Genomic DNA, 21,638 nt, shown 5'->3' with positions numbered 1-21,638 from the left:
CCATCGAGCTACATTGGCTATCTAAATGATAATTAGTGTCGAAAGTGTGGCGCTGGAACAGTACAGCCGGTCAGGCAGCATCTGAGGAGCAGGAGAGTCAACATTTCAGGCATAAACCCTTCATCAGGAATGTTGGAGGCACTGAAAGATAGATAATGGGGTGGGGTGAGGCTGGGAGGGAAGATAGCTGGGAAGGTGATAGGTGGATACAGGTAGGAGGTGATTGTGATAGTGAGAACGGTGAGAGGAGTTCAAGAGGGCGGTACCAAGTTGGAGGGTTGCTTAGCCCCATTCCCCCTCCGCATTCCTGATAAAGGGCTTATGCCCAAAATGTCGACTCTCCTGCTCCTCGGATGTTGCCTGACTTGCTGTGCTTTTCCAGCACCACACTTTTTGGCTTTGACTCTCTAGCATCTGCATTTCTCCTGAATGATAATTCTCCTGCCTTTTCTCTGTAATCCTCCATATTTGTTCTTATTAGAATAAACATTTGATCATTCCCTTTCATTGTGTTGCTTGAATCTGCCTCCATCACACTCCCAGGCAGTCCAGTCAGGTCCTAACAACTCACTGGGTGAAAAAGGTTTTTACTCACATTACATTTGCTTCCTTTACAAATTGCTTAAAATCGTATTGTTGAGCCTTTTATGAACAGACTGTTACTTGGCTGAGTGATTGGAGATGTTTATGGAACTGTTATTTCACAGCTAGTTGAATGTGGCATTTTCAAATGGAAGAGGCAAGGGTTAACACCAGTCCCTGATCTGGTAGAAGGGCATTGTCCCTAACCAGGTGGCTATGTCTTTTCATCCATAGCTGTTTGGATTGCAATCAGATACAAGTGAAACTGTTGAGGTAGATCTGATGGGCATGTGGGGAATTAAAGGCAGTACGTGAGCATAGCGTTCAATCAAGATGAGACTCCCTCATGCAGTGATAATGGGAAAGTAGTTTCATCTAAAAGGGCTTTTGTCTCCCTGATTGTATTGTGAAGATGGGCTAATGCTGGTACAAATGTACTTTTTAACTGCACTCCTGAGAATTTTCAGCCTCGGAATCCTTCTCTTCACATGCTGATACTCGTGCAATGGGTCCCTCTGGTTTTGAGCACTTTCAGCCTCTGGAGCTGAAGGAACATTTTGCGTTTCCTTCCTCTCTCCTTCCTACTCGCATTCCAACCACCCCCCCCCCCCCCCCCCCCGCCCCCCCGCCCCCTTCAGAAGTCATTAGCTTCCTGCTTGTGTAATGCTTCATGAGCACAAACATCCATTGCACAGTGATTTATGGAGCACTCAGAGAGTTCACCAACACAAGTCACTAGCCATTCTCAGAGAATGTAAGGGCAAGTGTGGACTGTTAAGCTCCTTGGGCCTGTTCAGCTGTTCAGCAAGACCATAGCTGATCTGTGACCTCATTTCAATCCCTAACCACCTCCATATCCCTTAAAGCATTTATTTAATAAAGATCAATTGCTTTCTGATGTCAAGTTCACAATTGCTTTTTGCATCATATGTTGTGTGGGAAGGGGAATTTGGCTCAATATTTCAATTCCTCACCTTGGGATGTTGACCACAGAAGAGTGGTAGCTGTGTTAAGTTGGGATTGAACTGGGAATTTTTGCTGATAAACGGTGACCGAATTCAGGGGAATTCAGTTTATTCAGCTGGTAAATGGAGTTGGAAAACAGATCCATCCTGTTCCTGTAGATAAGTCAATTATGATTGGAGGTTGAATTTGGGATCTTCTTGATCAGGACTTTGGAATTTGTTCCCTTGCAGATGCTGGAACTTAAAATAACGTAGAAAATGTTGGAACTCCAGAACTGATCGAGCAGCTTCTGTCAAAAGACACAGTTACTGGCCCATATCTCCCAATAACTGAGTAATCAGAGACCAGACAATCACTGAATGATGTAAATCCAAATAAATCTGACATTCTGACCATGTTCCAGGTGATGACCATCTTCAATGAGAGAGAATCTAACCATCACCCCTTTGACATTCAGTAGCATCACCATCACTAAAGCAATATCCTGGGTGTTACCATTGACCAGAACCTGAACTGGCTAGAACAGCAGGTCACAAGCTGGGAATACTGTGGCGAGTAACTCACCCCCTGACTGCTCAGAGCTTGTCCATCATCTACAAGGCACGTGTTAGGATTGTGATGGAATATTCTGCATTTGTCTGGCCGGTCGCAGTTTCAACAACACTCAAGAAGTTTGGCACCATTCAAGACAAAGCAGCCCGCATGATTGGCACCACATCCATTTCCTCCACCCTGACGCTCAGTAGCAACAGTGTACACTACAGAAATTCACCAAAGATCCTTGCACAGCACCCCTTCTAAACCCACAGCCATGCCATCTAGAAGGACATGGTTGAAAGGTACAGGGGAACACCACCACATGCAAGTTCCCCTCCAAGCCACTCACTGTCCTGACCTGGAAATATACTGTTGTTTGTTCACTGTCGCTTGGTCAAAATCCTCGAATTCCCTCCTTCAGCCATTGTGGGTGTACGTACAGCACATAGACTCAGCAGTTCAAGAAGGCAGCTCACCACACCTTCTCAAGTGTAACTAGTGATGGGCATTAAATGGTGTCCCAGCCTGCGATACCCATGTCCCGCGACTGAATGAATTTTAAAAAATCAGTAAAAAATTTTAGGACGAAATCTGTTTCAGTAGATATCCCTGATTTTCACATCCTTAGGCCGTCCTAAAACATATTGCAGCCATTGATGTACTTTTGAAAAATACTCACTGGTGCAGTGTAGGAAGCTCACTGATTAATTTGTGAACAGCAAGCTCCCACACAAAGCAATGAGTGATTGATCTCAGTCATAGAAAGAACTTCCCGCCCTACATTAGGTATAATCTGTTCTGGCTACCTGAGAGGGCAGCTGGGGGCCCTAGTTTAATGTCTCATCTTAAAAACTGACATCTGTGATGATGTAGCACTCCCTCAGTGATGTACGAGAGACGTTAGTATAGATTTTGTGCTTAATTCTCTCAGGTGGGATTTGAACCCACAACCCTTTGGTTCCTTCTGAATCAATTTTTTAACCTTTTTGAATGTATGACTGAGGATGACTGCATGTAACTCTTGCCGATAAAGTCTGCTGCTTGCAAATCCTTGCAGCCAGTTCACCATTAATGGCTACAGGCCGTGCTCACATTCCTAACGCCATGTCAAAACTGCCCTGTGGAAAACAATTGTTTTGAGTTTACCCACTGAAAGAGGCCCTTTGGTCCATCGTTCCTACTCCAGTCATCATGCACCCATCTATTCCAGTAGAGTCGAGTCTATCTATAGAATATAAGAGTTAGATTACTTACAGTGTGGAAACAGGTCTTTCGACCCGCCGAAGCACACCCACCCCCCTATACCTAACACTACGGGCAATTTAGTGTGGCCAATTCACCTAACCTGCACATTTTTGGACTGTGGGAGGAAACCGAAGCACCCAGAGGAAATGCACACAGACACGGGGAGAATCTGCAAACTCCACACAGTCAGTCACCTGAGGGGGGAATTGAACCCGGGTCTCTGGCTGTGAGGCAGCAATGCTAACCACTGTGCCACCGTGCCGCCCACAGTGTGGAGGTGATGTTGAATTTGTATATCTCGCACTGTTAGAATTCAGTATTGTGTACAGTTCTAGGTTCCACATTCTATGAAGGATGTGAACACATTAGACAGAATACGGAAATAGTTTACAAGGATAAGGAATTTCAGGGCTGAGGGTAGTCTGAAGGAGTTGGGATTGTTCTCCCTAGAGAGAAGAAGGCTGAGAGGAGATATGGTCAAGGTTTCAAAATCCTGAGTGGGCTGGATGGAGTATTCATGGAGAAACTTTTCCTGCTTGTAAAGTTGAATTGAATTAAGAGGCTTTAGATACAAAGAGACGTGTAGAAGAAAGGTGAAGTGAGGGAAATCTTTTTCACTCAGTGTGTAGTTAGGGTATGAAATGGAAATGTGGTGGAGGTGGGTGCAATTGAGCCATGCAGAGAATATTATTTGGATTAAAATAATGTGCAAGAGCACGAGATAAAAACAGGGGATTGGCACCATGTAATGATACTCTTTTAATCAGCCAGTGCAGGCATGATGGGTCAAATGGCTTTCTTCTGCATCATAACAAATCAGTATGATTCTGTCTTTCTGTACTCTCATACATTTGGTTAGTAGTTTTGTATCAATGGCGATTCGAGTGTGCGCCTAAATATTTAAATATTGTGTATACTTCACTATGTCTCTGTGTACAGCAAGAGTCAGAAACCTTGTGATCTAATCAAAACGAGGTGGGACCCCCAGTCATTGAAGTGGGGTGTTCCATGAAGGAGGCAGCAGTCTTCCTTTCCCACCTGGCAGTACAGGCAGATCATAGTAAGTAAGGACATGCAGATCACAGAGTGAGAAAAAAAAACTTTAGATAGCTTATGTCACACTAGGCAAGATCAGCATTATTTAAGTAAGCGAGTCCATTTAACAGTCTAATGATGGCCAGGAAGCAGCTGCTACTGAACCTGTTGTGGTGAGTGTTCAAGCTTCTGTATCTCCTGCCAGGTTTCTGCCCCATCCATCAAACACTCCTCCTTCACATCAGAGAGGGCAGGAAGTGGCCATTAATTGACCACATCAAATTGAGACATGACCGAGGATGGAGGGAGGTAACCCTCAGAATTGTATGTTCCCTCCTCCATCTGCAATCCACCTGCATGAGGCTGTAAAATTCCGCCATGACCTTGGTTGTTCCTTTCTCTGGAAACTTTTTCAGTGGTGGGTGGATTGGCTTCAATGGGCCAAAAGGCCTCTTCTGTGCAATAAGACTCATTGAGTCTACAGATCTGCGGAATCTCTGTACTATTCCAATATGGCACTTCTAAACATTCCCTGGTTGAATCACTGCATCACAGGCAGTCCTGCCTTCAGCTGCATGGGTCCTGCACTCTGAAATCGCCTCTGTAAACCCCATCTCCTCAAGGTTTCTCTTTCCCTTCATTTAAGTCACTCTTTAATATCTATCTGTGTTCAAACTTTTGACAGCTGGTTTTAGTATCTCCCATGTGGCTCAGTTTCAAGTTTCATTTGGTAACAGCCTGTGTTTTACTATGTTAAAGGCGCTGTATTAATGGATGTTAATGTTGTTGTTGAGGAACTCGATAAGTGCTCAAAGGGAGATCTTTCTCTTCATCAAATCTTGGCTCATTGAAAAGGAATTTGATTTGAGGAATGCTTGTTACTTCATAGGGTTTGGGGGCCATTAGTTCTATCTAATTGTTTTTTCTCTCTTTTTTTCTGCTTGTTTCCCTTTCTGAGATTGTCACAACAAGGCTAACATTTCTTGCCCATCTCTAATTGCCCTTGAGCTGAATGGTTTGCTACAGCCAATTCAGAGGGCAGTTAACAGTCAACCACATTACAATGGGTCTGGAGACACATGTAGACCAGACCAGGTAAGGATGGCAGAATTCCTTCCCTAAAGGTCAGCAGTGAACCAGACAATTGATGGTGATGGTGACCAGGAAACTGGGACCAGTATTCAATTCCAGAACTACTAAGAAGGCACAACCATGCCTCCTCTATTTCAGGAGGCTCAGGAAATTTGGCATATCCATAAGGACTCTCACCAACCTTTACAGATGCAGCACTGAAAGCATACTGTCCAGGTGCATAGCAGCCTGGTATGGCAACTGCTCTGCCCAGGACCATAAGAAACTGCAGAAGGTGGTCTGCATAGCCCAGATCAATATGGAAGCCAACCTTCTATCCATGGACTCCATTTACACGGCTTGTTGCCAACAACATCAAAGACCCATTGTGCCCTAGTAATGCTCTACAGCCTCTTCCATCAGGCAGGAGATACAGAAGCTTGAACACTCACCCCAGCAGGTTCAGTAGCAGCTGCTTCCTGTCCATCATTAGACTGATGAATGGACTTGCTCACTTTAAATAATGCTGATCTTGCTAATGTTGATCTTGCCTAGTGTGACATAAGCTATCTGAAGTTTTTTTTCTCACTTTATGGTCTGCATGTCCTTACTTACTATGATCTGCCTGTACTGCTCATAAACAAAGCTTTTCACTGTACTTAGGTACATAACAATGAATCGAATAATCAGATTACCCAGAACATTACTCTGGATCTCTGGATTATGAGTCAGTACTGTATCCGTGAGGCCACTGCCATTGACCCTTGTGTATTATCCAAGGTTTCAGGCTGACTGTAAATGGATGGGGCTTAAGCCCACGGTCTGCTGGCTTCCTAACTCAATTCCCTTCATTTTGTGTTGCAGGTGTACGAGGAAAGATAAGTGTAAGCGTTCCACAGAACTCCGAAGGTTTGCGTCTGACATCAAGCAGTGTGTCACTCTCACAGTGAGCCCAAGCAACATCTCTGTGTCACAGTACAGCGTACCGGTGAGTGCCAATCACCCAGCTGTTTTTGAGAGATGGCTGGGGGTGGGGTTAGGTGGGGGGAGCAGGAATCCATACCCTTCTTAAATATTCTGTTTTCCTTGGATTCGTCCAAAACATATTTCCTAATGGTACCGTGCAGAAGTTAAAGGCTGACTGTTAGTTTAAGAATGAGAGTGATGTTTCTGTCTCAGAGTTGGTTGCAATAAAGATTCATTAGGATGCTGCCTGAGGAATTTGTTTTTTTGTTGGTTATTTTGTTCATGGGATGTGGAACCCACTGGCTAGCCAAACTTTCACTACCCATTCCTAATGGCCCAGAGAGCAGTGAAGAGTCAAGCATATTGTTGTGGGTTTGTGGTCATATGTAGGTCAGACCAGGCAAGGATGGCAGATTTACTTCTCTGAAGGGCATTAGTGATCCAGATGGACTTTTATGACAATTGACAACAGTCACAATTACTTATTAGATTTTCCCTATCTGCTGTGTTGGGATTCAGTTCCAGATCCTCAGTATGTCAGCTGTGGATTCTGGATTACGAGTCCAGTGTACACCATCAGCTCCAGCAAATACAAATTAAGATGTCATCTATAAAACAGCATTCAAAGCTTCAGGGCATCTTAAAGTGATTTACAGCCAGTTAACTACCTCTTTGAGGTATAATTCACTGTTGTGATGCAGAGCAAACAACAGGGAACTTTCAAAAAAAGCATTATCCGAAATGTGACAATAACCAGATAATCATTCACCTGGTGGTTGAGCATTCAGTGTTTCTCAGGACATTGGGAATAATTCCCAGGTCCCCTTCTTTCAGTAGTGCCTTAGGATATTTCACATGCACTGTTAGGAACTGGCACTGTCTGTTTTAGCTCCCTCTCATTGTCCTCTTCAATTCTCCATTCTTTCCCTCGCTATCCCCTCAACATCTTCTCTTCAAACCCATCACCACATTCTTCCCCTCACTTCACACGCTCCCTCCGCTCTCTCTTCTGACCTTCTCTCCTGTCCTCCTCAGCTTGTCCCATCCTTGCCCTCTCTTCCCCCTTCTTCCCATCAACATCTCACTTTCCTCCTTGCCTCTTCCCCCTCCCTTTCTCCCTTTACTGCCTTCACAACATCCCTTCCTCTTCCACCCATGCCAACACTCTCTTGCCTCTCCTCCCCTCTATTTCATCCCTCACCCTCCGTCCATCCAGCCTATCACCTCTACCACTTGGTCCTCACCCCTGACCTGTTCACCCCTCATCCCCTCCACCTCTTCCTGTCCAGCTCCTCACTATCCACCGCTTTTCCATCCCTCACTTCCTCCCTGTCCTCCACTACCATCTCCTCTAGTACCCACTAGATCCAGCTCCATCTCTTTGGAGAATTGGTCTATCTGAATTCACCAAAGTTGCTCACTAACCACCATGTCCTGTGCAAATAATCTTCTCGTTGTAGCTCCCTGCTTCAGAGCTTAGCAAAACCCTAGCCTTTATGAACATGTCCACTGCAGTATGTCAAATTATCCTTGTTGAAAGCAAACCAATTATTCTCATGTTTCAGTTGTAACACTACATATGTTTAAATAGCTGTGTGCTAACATTTGACACTTGGTATTTGGAGACTTCATTTCTTTGCTGTTATCCCATTTGCCAATGTGAAAGAAATCCTGTATTCCCACTGGTACCCTCAGATTCAATTAGACGTGTACAGGTGGTCACATACCTGTAGTATCCTCTCCATTTGGAATAATGGAGACTCTGGGGGCAAGGGGTTTGAGGCTACTTATTTTGGAGAACCGAGAGAATGAGTGGGCCCATTGTGTGGCCATGTAATTCATTGGACCCGATATCAAGCTATATGTAATTTCAGCAGGAAATGGAAAAAGAGAAAGTGTATTATTTTAAAACATAGGTTATGAAATTACACCTTGCCAACTTCCATTTGCTGATAAAAAATGACAGGTTTTGTATTCCAACAGCAAATTATTTTTCAGCTCAGCCTGCCAACATCACTTGCTCTGAAATGTAATTTGGGCCCGAGGAAAAAAAAGCATCTCCAATTTGCAGTGGAAATTGCAAGCGACAGGTTATTATTTTGTGGCCTTGAATTCAAGCCACACTTTCTGATTTCAAAAAAATGTCAGGACACACAAGGATGTGTGGGGAGTCAGGAAGAGCGGAGTGAATCAAAACCCTGTACCTGAGTCTGTCTGTGAGAAAGTTAACCAGTCGTTTTGTATGGGCCTATTTGAAAGGCTTTTGCACTTTAGATGTAACATATCGGAGTGCCACCAGTCCAAAATTGGGAAGGAGTTTTATTTCTACTGCTCCATTGCAAAGCAATCTGAGGAAAGTGTACAAAGTTAAAAATCACACAACACCAGGTTATAGTCTAGCAGTCATGATTTGGAGATGCCGGTGTTGGACTGGGGTGTACAAAGTTAAAAATCACACAACACCAGGTTATAGTCCAACGGGTTTAATTGGAAGCACATTAGCTTTCGGAGCGACGCTCCTTCATCAGGTGATAGTGGAGGGCTCAATCGTAACACAGAATTTATAGCAAAAATTTGCAGTGTGATGTAACTGGAATTATACATTGAAAAACTGATTGTCTGTTAAGCCTTTCATCTGTTAGAATACAGTGATTGTTTCACTTCTTTCATGTGTAAATCACAAAACCTTCTTTTTAAAGTTGCATTCTCGGGTTAGCTGTTAACAATGGTGATAGCTAGACAACATGTTGAAGGTGTTAGCCCCCTGTGTTCTCTGTGTATGACCTGATGTTTAGATTGATTCTAATCTAAAAAGTGAGATAACAGAGTTTTACATACATTCCTGCAGTTTTTGAGCTCAGAGTTCTACATGAATGTAGAATGTAGAATGAATACATACATGTACATACATTCATGTAGAACTCTGAGCTCAAAAACTGCATGAATTTATGTAAAACTCTGTTATCTCACTTTTTAGATTAGAATCAATTTAAACATCAGGTCATAGACAGAGAACACAGGGGGCTAACACCTTCAACATATTGTCTAGCTATTACCATTGTTAACAGCTAACCCGAGAGTGCAACTTTTAAAAAAAGGTTTTGTGATTTACACATGAAAGAAGTGAAACAATCACAGTATTCTAACAGATGAAAGGCTTAACAGACAATAAATTTTTCAATGTATAATTTCAGTTACATCACACTGCAAATTTTTGCTATAAATTCTGTTATGATTGAGCCCTCCACAATCACCTGATGAAGGAGCGTCGCTCCGAAAGCTAGTGTGCTTCCAATTAAACCTGTTGGGCTATAACCTGATGTTGTGTGATTTTTAATTTTGTACACCCCAGTCCAACACCAGCATCTCCAAATCATGGGGAAAGTGTGGCTCTGTTTCTAGAAGAACAAATTATAAAACTGCTGTCTTTCATATGCTTCATTTTTCCTGTCATTCAAGGACTATTGCTATTTTGCAGTAGTTTTGACATCAGAATTGGGATCTATCTTGATTTGAGGAGTAACATGATCATCCTATTGTATCTGTGACCATTTGTGCCTTGGGCTGACTCTGTTGAGAAGGTGGGTAAGGATTAGGTGGAATTGGAATTGGAATTGGGTGTTACAGTGGTTAAAGCATTGATTTATCATGGCTGTGACTTGAACTCCAATCAGCCCACAATGATGAGATGGAAATGTCTATCAGCTGACATAGGGTGACCAAACAGTCCGGTTTTTCATCCAGTGCCCTGGCGTCTTTACAATTTCTTCAAAGTAGTTCAAATGTTATGGCTTTCATTTTCCCTTTTCCTTTTTGTCAAATATACTTGTCAGCTCTAATCTGTGAGAAATTCCATCCTTAGTTCCAGTAAACACTCATCACATTGCACTGCATTACAGCACAGCAGACATGTATCCCTCTGTCCATCTCCAGTTTGACATCTATCAGGGAGTTCTCACCCCCTTCAGTGTGTTGATGGCTGCGTTGCTGATTATGCCTTTTATAAGACTGATAGATAAGCAGTGTCAACTCTGGCTAGACCTATTCTGGGAGATGTTCTCCTATGCCCTCCCTCTCACCTTCAACGGTCCCACCCCAGACCTCCGCCATCAGATGCCCGACACATCCATCAGGACAAAGCTTCACCATTCCGTTGCCTTTAAATGTGCTCGTGGTTTTGACTTTGGCAAATCTGGCCCCCCCTTTGCTGTCTGTGAGGGTCTTCTATATGTGTATAGGTTTAGCCTGTCTTGGTCTCATTCCTTTCTCAGCCATGTCTTTGTGTGTCTAAACTTTGAAATTCTCTCCCTGAGACTAGCTGTCTCTCTCTTCCCTCATTTCAAGAAGCCCTTTGATCAACCTCTGCTTTTAATCAGTGGTTGCCAAGCCTAACCCTGTTTAGGCATATTAAAACATATCTCCACAGCTATCCCTTTTCTGAGGCAAGACTTGAACCTGGCCCTTGTGGCCCAGAGGTAGGGACACTACCATTGCACCACCTATTGATCATGTCAGTGGTGATCTATCCTGATATCTCCTTTGTCCAATTGACTTATTGTCCAATTAGGTTTGGCAATGCTCCGATGAAGCAACTTAGCTTGTTAAATATGCTCCGTAAATACAAGCTCCTACAGCACAGACATAGTTCCTAATTGATCATCTTAATCAAGTGTTAAGAGGAAAGTGGACATGAGGAGTGTCGGGTCAACCACAATCCTATTGCATGGTGGAGCAGACTCACTGGGCTGAATGGCCTGCTCCTGCTCCTGTTCCTTGTGGTCTTATTCAGAGGCTGCGGCATAACTGGGGTGGAAAATTCAGAAAAGAATAAGTCCATCACACACCAGATATCTTTGACTCATTCATAATGTGAGGGCATCGTTGGCTTATCCAGCATTTATTACTCATCCCTTGTTTGCCTCGAGGTCTATAAAAAGTCAACCACACTGCTGTAGGTTTGGAGTCACATGTAGATCAGGCTAAGTAAGGACCGCAGAATTCTTCTTGAAAGGACACAGGTGAACCAGATGGTTTTGTTTTGACAATAATCTATCGTGGTTACATGGCAACCATAACACTAGAGTTTGCTCCAGATTTTTCAGTTGTGCCATGTGCCCCTGGTGGGATTTGAGCCTATGTACTCAGCACATTAACCTCAGTTCTGGATGACTAGCCCAGTGACGTAACCACTATGCCACCTTCTGAGGTCTGAGGCAAAGTATATTGCTGAGCAATGTTAAGGGCGATTTGTATTGGATTAGGTTGTGCTGTAATTGGGAGAAATGAGGACTGCAGATGCTGGAGAGTTAGAGCAGAAATGTGTGGTGCTGGATAAGCACAGCAGGTCAGGCAGCATCCGAGGAGCAGGAGAATCGACATTTTGGGCATAAGCCTTCCTTCACGGATGTGGAGGGGGAAGGGGGCTGAGAGATAAATAGGAGGATGGGGGTGGGGGGAAGGTAGTTAGGAAGGTAACAGGTGGATGCAGGTGGGAGGTGATTGTGGTAGGTTGGTACAGAGGGTGGAGCAGATAGGTGGGAGTGAAGATAGACCAGTTGGACAGTTTAAGAGGACGTTGTCGAGTTGGAGGTTTGGATCTGGGATGAGGTGGGGGAGGGGAGATTTGGGAACTAGTGAAGTCAATGTTGATGCCATATTGTTGAAGGGTCCCCTAGTGGGAGATGAGGCGTTCTTCCTCCAGGTGTCGGGTGGCTTTGATCTAGCGGTGGAGGAGGCCCAGGACTTGCATTTCCGTGGGGGAGTAGAATGGGGAGTTGAAGAGGTTGGCCACAGGGTGGTGGGGTTGTTGGGTGCGTGTGTCACAGAGAGGTTCCCTGAAATGCTCTGCGAGTTGGCGTCCTGCCTCCCCGCTGTAGAGGAGACCACATCGCAAGCACTGGCCACAGTAGATGATGTGGGTGGATGTGCAGGAAAATCTCTGGGAAGGCACTGAAATGAGAAGTGTTTATTTTCCTTAGTGTAAACATTCCTCATTTAATCAACTTTACAAAAAAAAATACTAAGAAGGAAAAGGTATAAATAGTGAGTTTCTAGACATCTGTTGGGGGAAGGGAGATAAGTGTTGGCTGTGGTGGTGACCAGGATTATTGTATCAGTGCCAAAGTTTGTATGTCAGAGATGTCTCTTTAAACCTCGGAGCAGCGATGTTTCTATGGTTACTCAGTACCCTGCTGCTGGTCTGAACTGGAATGAGGGAACATTTACTTCTGGACGAGTGAATGAGGGGGGGTATTTCATAAAACCCTATAAAATTCTAACAGGATGAGACAGTCAGTGCAGGAAGGATGTTCCTGATGACCAAGGAGGCGAATAATAGGTGTCAGAGTTTAAGGATACAGGCTTTTAGGACTGAGATAAGGAGAAACATCTTCACCAGAGAGTAGTGAGCCTGTGGAATTCTCTGCCACAGAAAGCTGCTGAGGACATAAAATTGAATGTTTTCAAGAAGGAGTATGATGTAGTTCTTAGAGCTAAAAGGATTAAAGGGTATGGAAAGAATGTGTATCTGAGTTGGATGATCAGAATTGATCATTTTAAAGAATGGAACAGGTTCGAAGGGCCAAATAGCCTACTCATGCTCCTACTTTCTCTGTCACTATATTTTCCAATTGAACACTGAGATTCTCATTGTTCCCAATTCCTCACACTCGATGTGACATGTTAAATTCATGTTTGTGTATCTTTCCACGCCAATCCATAAGATGTAGGCATTGACTCAGTGGTTCACACTCTCGCTTAGTTCAATTTCAGAGGTTTGAGCACACAATCAACCAGACATCCTGGTGTAGCACTGAGAGACTGTTGTACTGTCCGAGGTGCTGACTTGGTGAGATATTAAACTGAGCCTTTGTCACTGGATGGCAAAGGGGATGCTGGGTGTTCCTGAGACCACGTCTGTGGGGTTATTTAAAATGATACAGTTACTTTCTCTGCGCTGCTTCCAATGTATCTTGTTGTGTAAGGACTTCAAGACCCTGGAGTCACTTTGAGTTGATGACACACAGCTGCATGTCTCTGAGAAAAAATAGGACGGTGTGGGCAGCGTTAGAACATTCCAGAAGGAACACGTTGGAAGATATGTCAGAGTGAGATTCTTGTCAAGAAACGAAGATTTGAGCACACAAAGATGGGGTTGTCCATATCAGATGTAACTATAATTCAGAGCCTGGTATATCCATGGTTACCTGTAGAGCAGTATTTAATAAGAAATTGTGGAATAAATAGTGTTATTTTGAAGCCTAAGCCTGAAGGTAGTTCTTGACTTTACTTTCTCCTCGATCAGTCTGTCTTCAATCATAGCTCATTGTGCAGTATCGAGCCACTCAATAAAAGATATATTGCAATAGAAGATAAAGGTCAGTACATGGAGAAAGCTAGTTGGGGGCAAATAGAAATGTGATTCAGTCAGAAACTGAGAGATTTGTTTGCATTGTCTGTTTGTGTCTATATTAACCAAAAGCTACAAGAATAACTTTTTGACTTTTTGTTTACTGCTTATTCCCAGCTGGTGCTGGAAGCTCACAATGTTCCTGAACTGTCTGTGGGTGTCAACTGTACGTTTGAAGACTTTGCCGAGATGGATGGCCTGGTGATCGGGAACATGATCCAATGCATTTCACCAGCAGAGAAGGAGGTGCCTCGAATCCTGACAGACAAAGGTAGGAATTAGACCCTGAAGAGTGCAATGTGTTCATTCAGACATGAGAGGGTAAAGGGTATTGGGAGCTCACTGTGGGGAGAAAATCTCTTGCACTGAGGGGCTTACTAGCTTCAGCTTTGCCTCAAACATGACTTATTACATTTTATACTCAATTTCTGAATTTGGACATGGCTTTTCATACAAACTTTCAGCACAAAAAGTACCCATTATGCTGAGATATAGTTATCTGCTTTCAGTTTTAAAGTAAAATGATGGTGCTGAATAGTTCCTTTTATTAATAGCCTGTAGACCTGGGAGAAGTGATGGCTAGATTATTAGACTGTTACTCCAGAGACCCCAGGTAATATTCTGGGGACATGTGTTCAAATCCAACTCAGGCTGATGTTAGAATTTGAGTTCAATAAAAATCTAGAATTAAGAGTCTAATGTTGATCATGACTTGATTTTTGGGGGGAAAAAAAACTGCATTTTGGTTCACTTGTGTCCTAAGGGAAGGAAACTTACACCCTTGCCTACCCTAGCCTACATGTGACTCCAGACCCACAGCAATGTCATCGACTCTTAACTGCCCTCTTGGATTGGCAATAAAGGCTGATTTAGTCAGCAATGCTGTCATCCTGTGAATGATTAAAACAGTAGTGTTAACGACCCTCTGGGTGAAGACGTTCCTTCTCAGTTCTGCTTCCCCTAATCTTGAGGCCATCCCCTCTTGTCCTAGTTTCACCTTTCAGTGGAAACATCTTTCTACTTCTATTTTATATGTTTCTATAAGATCCCTCCTCATTCTTCTGAATTCCAATGAATCTTTGATTCCTCACTCTCCATGGGAGTCGTACCGGAGGATTGGAAGGAGGCAAATGTTCTTCCTCTTTTCAAGAAGAGGAATAGGGAAATCCCTGACAATTACAGACTAGTCAGTCTTGCGTCTATAAAAGAGACCTAAAGAGCAACTTTTTCACTCAGAGGGTGGTGCGTGTATGAAATGAGCTGCCAGAGGAAGTGGTGGGGGCTAGCACAGTTGCAATATTTAAAAGGCATCTGGATGGGTATATGAAGAGGAAGGGTTTGGAGGGATATGGGCTGGGAGCTGGCAGGTGGGACTAGATTGGGTTGGGATATCTGGTTGGCATGGACGGGTCGGACTGAAGGGTCTGTTTCCGTGCTGTGCATCTCTATGACTCTATAACATTGATTTTCAGGATAAAGCAAATTTCTCAGAACACATCAGTGATGCTGTGGGTGTAACTCTGGGAGTGGGCAGCTTTGGAGAGATGCACAGCTCTGCCTGGTGGAAGCCCTACTATTCACAGAACTGTTTAATAATTTGCCTTTTTAAATTCCTATGATTATGTTGATTGGGAGCTCAATAAACATAACCTGTAATTATAGCCTCTTTGAGAAGACGAATTACATCATCGTGGGTGCTGAGAGAATGTAATTACAACGTGACATGTTTACAACGTGAGGGAAAAAATATTTAAGCAAATGACCCTTCTAAACATGAGCGTGCAGACTTTTCATGGGAATGCAAAAGTAGGGGGCAAAATGTTTGAGAGTATTTACAATAGATGGAATTGTGTGCATGGTCCAAAATATTCCTTGATCTCTTAGCTTGTTTACTTGGGATTTGACGGTGCATGAAGTATCAGCCAGTGACATTGCGTTGCATATTCCTTCTTTGAAAATGATATTCTGCAGTGCCTACAGCTGCAGTATTTTACCATCAGAGGAGGCTTTGCATCCTTCAGAAGCTGCTGATCTCCATGGATAAACCCACAACAAGACAAGGTGCTTGAAGGAATTTCATGACATTCAGTGCTGAAGCTATGGTGAACCTAGGAAATTTCTTCATTCTTGAAAGTTCTTTGCTTTCTACTAAAAACACTCCTCGTTCCTTTCAGCTGGTTGGCTTTTTAAAGGAGACTTGGCCCCGTGATCACTGTAACCCATCAACCACACCTGAGTTCCTCAGTGGTCCATATTGCACTGGGTCTCTGAATGACACCCAGCAGTTATTCACAACCAGCATCCACCACCTTCTCACTTAAAACCTCTTGACTTTCACTGAGGAGTCATTCTGCGTTGAATGTTACATTCTGAAAAAAAAACAACTGCAAACTGAAATTTTTACAAGAAAATTGCACTTAAGACAAATTGCATCCATTAAAATAAATGGGGAGAAAACGAGTACCTGGAGATGCCATCTCGACACAAAGGACAAGATGTCGAGGAGTAACCTGCATTAAACCTAATAGAAAAATCAATTGCTGCTGAAACTGTGTTTGACAGTTCAAGTGTACACTGATGTGGCTAAGTACTGCTCGGATCAATAAGGTGGTAACTTTGCAAAATTTAAGATTATTTTTGTTGTGCATAACTCAGTTGGAATCCCTCTGTATCCTTTCAGCTTTGGGAACAAGATAGTCTGAACTCTGAGTAGGTCCCTTGACCCTAGCAAGACAGAAATACTGAGAAGAAGAAAGACTCGATATTGATCCACGTAGCCAGCGTTTTTCTCTGCCCCCAGACTGCATTTTTAAGCTCCAGCTCATTCAGAGAAATTTTGACCTCTCTAAATTGACTGGATTTGTTTGATTTCTGAATTCTATTCTAGTTTCAATTTCTTGCCTATTTTGAATTATCCTCAGTTTCACATTCTTTCAGTTTCTGTGCTTGTGTCTTCTGAACCTTGAATTTCTCATAAACCCCTCACCCCCTAACCCCCCCCCACATGTCTCATCACATACTAACTCCCCCTGTATACCTCATCACCCTTTATCCCACCCTCACATGCCTCATCACCCCCCAACTCCCCCCGCATGCCTCCTTACCCCCTAACTCCCCCTGCATGTCCCATCATCCCCTAACTCCCCCTGCATGCCCCATCATCCCATAACTCCCCCCTGTATGCCTCCTCTCTCCTTATTCTTACTACTGTGCCTTCTATGCCCTTGCACTGAATATAACTTTGTTTGAAGTTTTATCAATCTCAGGCTTAAAAGCTTTAATTGACTGTCAGAGTTTTGGGGGAGTGAGTTCTAGATTTCCACCAGATTTGGTGAATGAAAATGCTCTTCATGGTTTTACTCTTGAATGGCTCACTGTAATTTTGAGACAATGCCCCCATTTCTCGCGAGAGGAAACAGTCTCTCTGTAATGACCCTCTGTGCCAGATGTTCCTGTCGAAAATGTCAGTTTATGTTATAGATACCAAAGGGAGAGACAGTTGGAACAATACAAGTTGTTAAAATGTTCTACTAACTGAGATCCGCAGTTTTATAATCAGGTACCAGTTGGCACGAGTAGGGCTCTTAAAAGAACAGACTGGTAGTACATAAACATTGACTCTGCTCTGAAGAGGCATTGAAGGAGATCCCATGCTGTAGCCACACGATGATCATCTTCCTTTTTTGATGCCGCCATGATTTGGGTGGCAATTGCATCAACAGGCTTCTCTTTCTCTCACGGTTTTGTCCGGGTTTAATCTCTACGTTGTTGAAGGCAAAACCTACACAATCAGCCAGTGTCCTAAAACTGAAATTCTGCTTTCAAAATTAATCCTTGATTGTTTTAAATATTCAACTTGAAGTAATTTAGATAATACAACTGAAAATGCTGGCGCAGAAAAATTTTAGGATACCTTATGGTCCATTTCTTAGTAATTTAAAAACAAAATCTTCGAAAGCTTTTAAGTTTTGTCAGTTTGAGCAGATGAACCCAGTTTCATACTTCAAGTATCTATGAATTAAGGCCTTCAAACCCATCACAGTTGTTGATCAGGAATGAGTTTTAAATCTGAAAAAGGTAATTTTTTTGATAGCACAGGATTAAGGGTCAAAGGCAGGTATATGGAGTTTGGTAACAGATCAGCCATGATCTCTTTGAAATGTTGAACAGGCCAGAGGGGCTGAATGGCCTCTCCCTGTTCCTATTCCTTTGGTATTCGACCTAGGGTGCAGCCAACATTTAGGGTAATGTTTGTTAAATTTGCGCAAGTGGTCACAGAAACTTGATTCACGTTAAACGTATTTTGTACTTACTTCTGTGGACATTGTGTGGGCTTGTGTTGTTTTTTTTTCGGGTGAACTGCATTGATTAAACCAACACCACTGAACCGAAACAATGTCCCAGCTCTCCTACTCCCTCATTACTGTTTGCATTGTCAAAATCAGAATAATTCAAATTGATGTGGTTTCTCAGTGCCGTTTACCACTTCATCATGGTTAATGGGAAAAATAATATTAATTTTCAGGCCTCCCTATCTGCCGATATTTTAATTACATTTTAAATTAGGTGACCAGTTTGACTCTCAGACTGGCTGATGTGCTCTGAATACAGGTCAGAGTAATATTAAAAACATAAAGGCGTGCAAATAAATGTATGTAATTAAACAGAAGAAAATATGTTGATGCACAGTCACATTAAATGGAAAATTTCTTGATGTTCACAAAACTGTACATTTCAACAAATTTATGATTAAATTTTTAAAAAAAACGTTTAGCTATTCACAGGAAAATCAATGTTGAATATGCTCTGGAATAGTCAGTCCAAGCTGAAAATATTAATGGGCTGTTCCTGTTCATTCCCACCATTCACAGGTGATGGTATGAGATCAGTGTCAGCCCTTTCACCTCTGAATAGGAAGGTTCTGGGTTCAAATCTTGCTCCAGCCCAAGATCCACACTAACAGCTGAAGTGCTCCATAATCGAAAGTGCCAACTTTCAGATGAGATGTTAAACCATCTGACCCCTCCGGTGGAAATAGAAGACCCCACGGTATTATTTGAAAAGCTAGGGAGGTCTCCCCAGTGTGGTAGACATCATTAACGCAGATACGTTTTGCTTTAACATATTGTCTCACGCTCATCACGACATTTCACAAGAAATGTCAATGTAAAGGGAACAATACAACATTTATGTTTTATGAGCGAACACTGCACGTTGGTTGGGAAGTAGATTTTGGTGGATAATGACTGACAATTGACTGCCAAGCTTTCTTGCAGTAGCTGTTGGGTGGCTCAGTGGTTTGTACTGCTGCTGACAGCGCCATGGACCCATGTTCGATTCCAGCCTCGGGTGATTGTCTGTGTAGAGTTTGCACATTCTCCCCATGTCTGCATGGCTTTCTTCCCACAGTCTAAATTCATGCAGGTCAGGTGAATTGGCCATGCTAAATTGCCCATAGTGTTAGGTGCATTAGTTAGAGGGAAGTGGGTTACTCTTTGGAGGGTCAGTGTGGACCTGAAGGGCCTCTTTCCACAGTGGAGGGAATCTAATCTTTGTTTAAATTTTAAAAAAGCAAGTTGACTCTCATTGGTTAAGGCATTATGCTGAGAAATCAACCTGGGAAAAGCTGTCACCTGGTTTGTTGGTGGACAGTCTGTATCCATGTTCCTTCTGTCTGCAAAGAACAGTGTCTTGTGTGTTCATATATGAAGATTCCAGGACACATGTGCACCATGTTGTAAGCCTGACTGATAATTCTAGATCACTTTTCAGCTACTTTTCTACATGTACTGGATAATTTCGCAAATGTTGGCCATTTTAGAATAACATCTAATATGGCCACTGTAATTTGAGGTTTGCAAGCATCAGCTGGCTGTTTACAATCAATACCTTACCTCTTATTGTTACAACATGGGATAAACCCTCCTGCTTAATTTAAAACTTGAGTTTAAAATTTGACTTTATAAAGCTCTAGTTAGGCCCCGTGTGGAGTACTGTGTCCAGTTTTGGTCCCCACAACTCAGAAAGGACATACTGGCACTGGAGCGTGTCCAGTGGAGATTCACACGGATGATCCCTGGAATGGTTGGTCTAACGTATGAGGAATGGCTGAGGATCCTGGGATTGTATTCATTGGAGTTTAGAAGATTAAGTGGAGATCTAATAGAAACTTGCAAGATAATACATGGCTTGGAAAGGGTGGACACTAGGAAATTGTTTCTGTTAGGCGAGGAGATTAGGACCTGTGGACACAGCCTTAGAATTTGAGGGGAAAATTCAGAACAGAAATGCGGACACATTTCTTCAGCCAGAGAGTGGTGGGCCTGTGGAATTCATTGCCGCAGAGTGCAGTGGAGGCCGGGATGCTAAATGTCTTCAAGGCAGAGATTGATAAATTCGTGATGTCACAAGGAATTAAGGGCTACGGGGAGAATGCGGGTAAGTGGAGTTGAAATGCCCATCAGCCATGAGTGAATGGCGGAGTGGACTCGATGGGCCGAATGGCCTTACTTCCACTCGTATGTCTTATGGTCTTATGGTCTTAAAACCAGCAACACAGTAAAGATTTATTCCGTGCAGTGACTTGTAAAAATTCGAGTGGCCAAGGACTATTTAAAGTGAAGATTAACAACTTTATTTCTTAAAGTAAGAACAGAGAATAATTCATGAACATCTATTTACAATGCATTCCTCTAACCTATCTTTTACCTTCCCTCTATAATACTCATCCAACAAAACTCCCAATTAAGATTTGCAATAAAATTCAAATTTTAAAAGCAGCCAATGGTTAAATCATCTCTTTATCTTCATTGGTAGATTGGCTCCCCAGGGCAGTGTTGAGGTTTTTCTCTGTGTAAACCTCTTCTCTAGACAGGTACCTCTCAGAGTGTTTTGACTAGTAGTCTACACCTGTTGGTCTTGTGGCAGTTCTCCTCCCAACTGTTCAATTTTCCCTGGTCTTGTACACCAAAGCATTGGATTGTGTAATTGGCTTTTAAGATTGTCAATATACTCAATTCAAACCTGTTTGGAATTTGGTATTTTTCCAGGGTATAATTTAATCTGATCGGCCTAATTCGAATCTGTTTTGTCATTTCCAGGCAACCAGCTACCCCAGTAGCTGGAGCGCATGTTACATTGTGTCTTGTTGAGAACACTTGGGGCGGTCACTGCTAGCTTTTACTCTCTTAAAGGTACAGTACGCCCACATCTTCATAACATCATGAACATCTAAAAGGATATAATGTTAATATGATCTTCCAGTATTTCTGAAATACAGCCCACAAACAAAGCTTGGCATTTAACTGTCAATCATCAGCTAATTGGTGCGTTCTCCATGGCAATGGCTCATTTTCAGATTTCACTTGCCCACTAATTAGCATTCTCCTCCCATACAGTATTAAAGCCGTTTCCCTTTACATTCGTGTTACTTATAAACTGGCCTGTGAAAGATATAAAGTTTCAACAAAATGTGTCATTTTTGTTTCAGCAATATTCAAATTCTGTAATATCAAACATTGATCAGATAATCTGTCTGAAGTGTGTACTCCCAGTGAAGGAGATAGGGTGCTGCCATTAAAAGTGGTGAACCCTCTGGGTCCATGGCACTCTGTTATTTCTCCTTTGTGACTTTCCCCCAGGTGCTCTGGTTCCCTCTGACAGTCCAAAGATGCGCAAGTTCAATGGATTGGCTGTTCTGAATTGTCGAGGAGAAAGTGAGGTCTGCAGATGCTGGAGATCAGAGCTGAAAATGTGTTGCTGGAAAAGCGCAGCAGGTCAGGCAGCATCCAAGGAACAGGAGATTCGATGTTTTGGGCATAAGCCCTTC

The 21,638-nt window shown here is 42.9% G+C and overlaps 1 protein-coding gene across 2 annotated transcripts in view; it reads left to right on the top strand.

Annotated features, from left to right (window-relative positions):
* Positions 1–21,638, top strand: part of plxna4 (plexin A4) — a 630,201-nt gene that overhangs the window by 380,999 nt on the left and 227,564 nt on the right. For both annotated transcript variants that reach the window (XM_060842703.1, XM_060842704.1), the window contains exons 6-7: positions 6,301–6,424; positions 13,928–14,081. In XM_060842703.1, coding sequence (XP_060698686.1) covers positions 6,301–6,424; positions 13,928–14,081 — 278 coding nt within the window. The remainder of the gene's footprint in view (positions 1–6,300; positions 6,425–13,927; positions 14,082–21,638) is intronic.

This window comes from Hemiscyllium ocellatum, chromosome 23, assembly GCF_020745735.1.
Source record: "Hemiscyllium ocellatum isolate sHemOce1 chromosome 23, sHemOce1.pat.X.cur, whole genome shotgun sequence".
Taxonomy (NCBI): domain Eukaryota; kingdom Metazoa; phylum Chordata; class Chondrichthyes; order Orectolobiformes; family Hemiscylliidae; genus Hemiscyllium; species Hemiscyllium ocellatum.
This window is presented reverse-complemented; position numbering and strand designations above follow the sequence as displayed.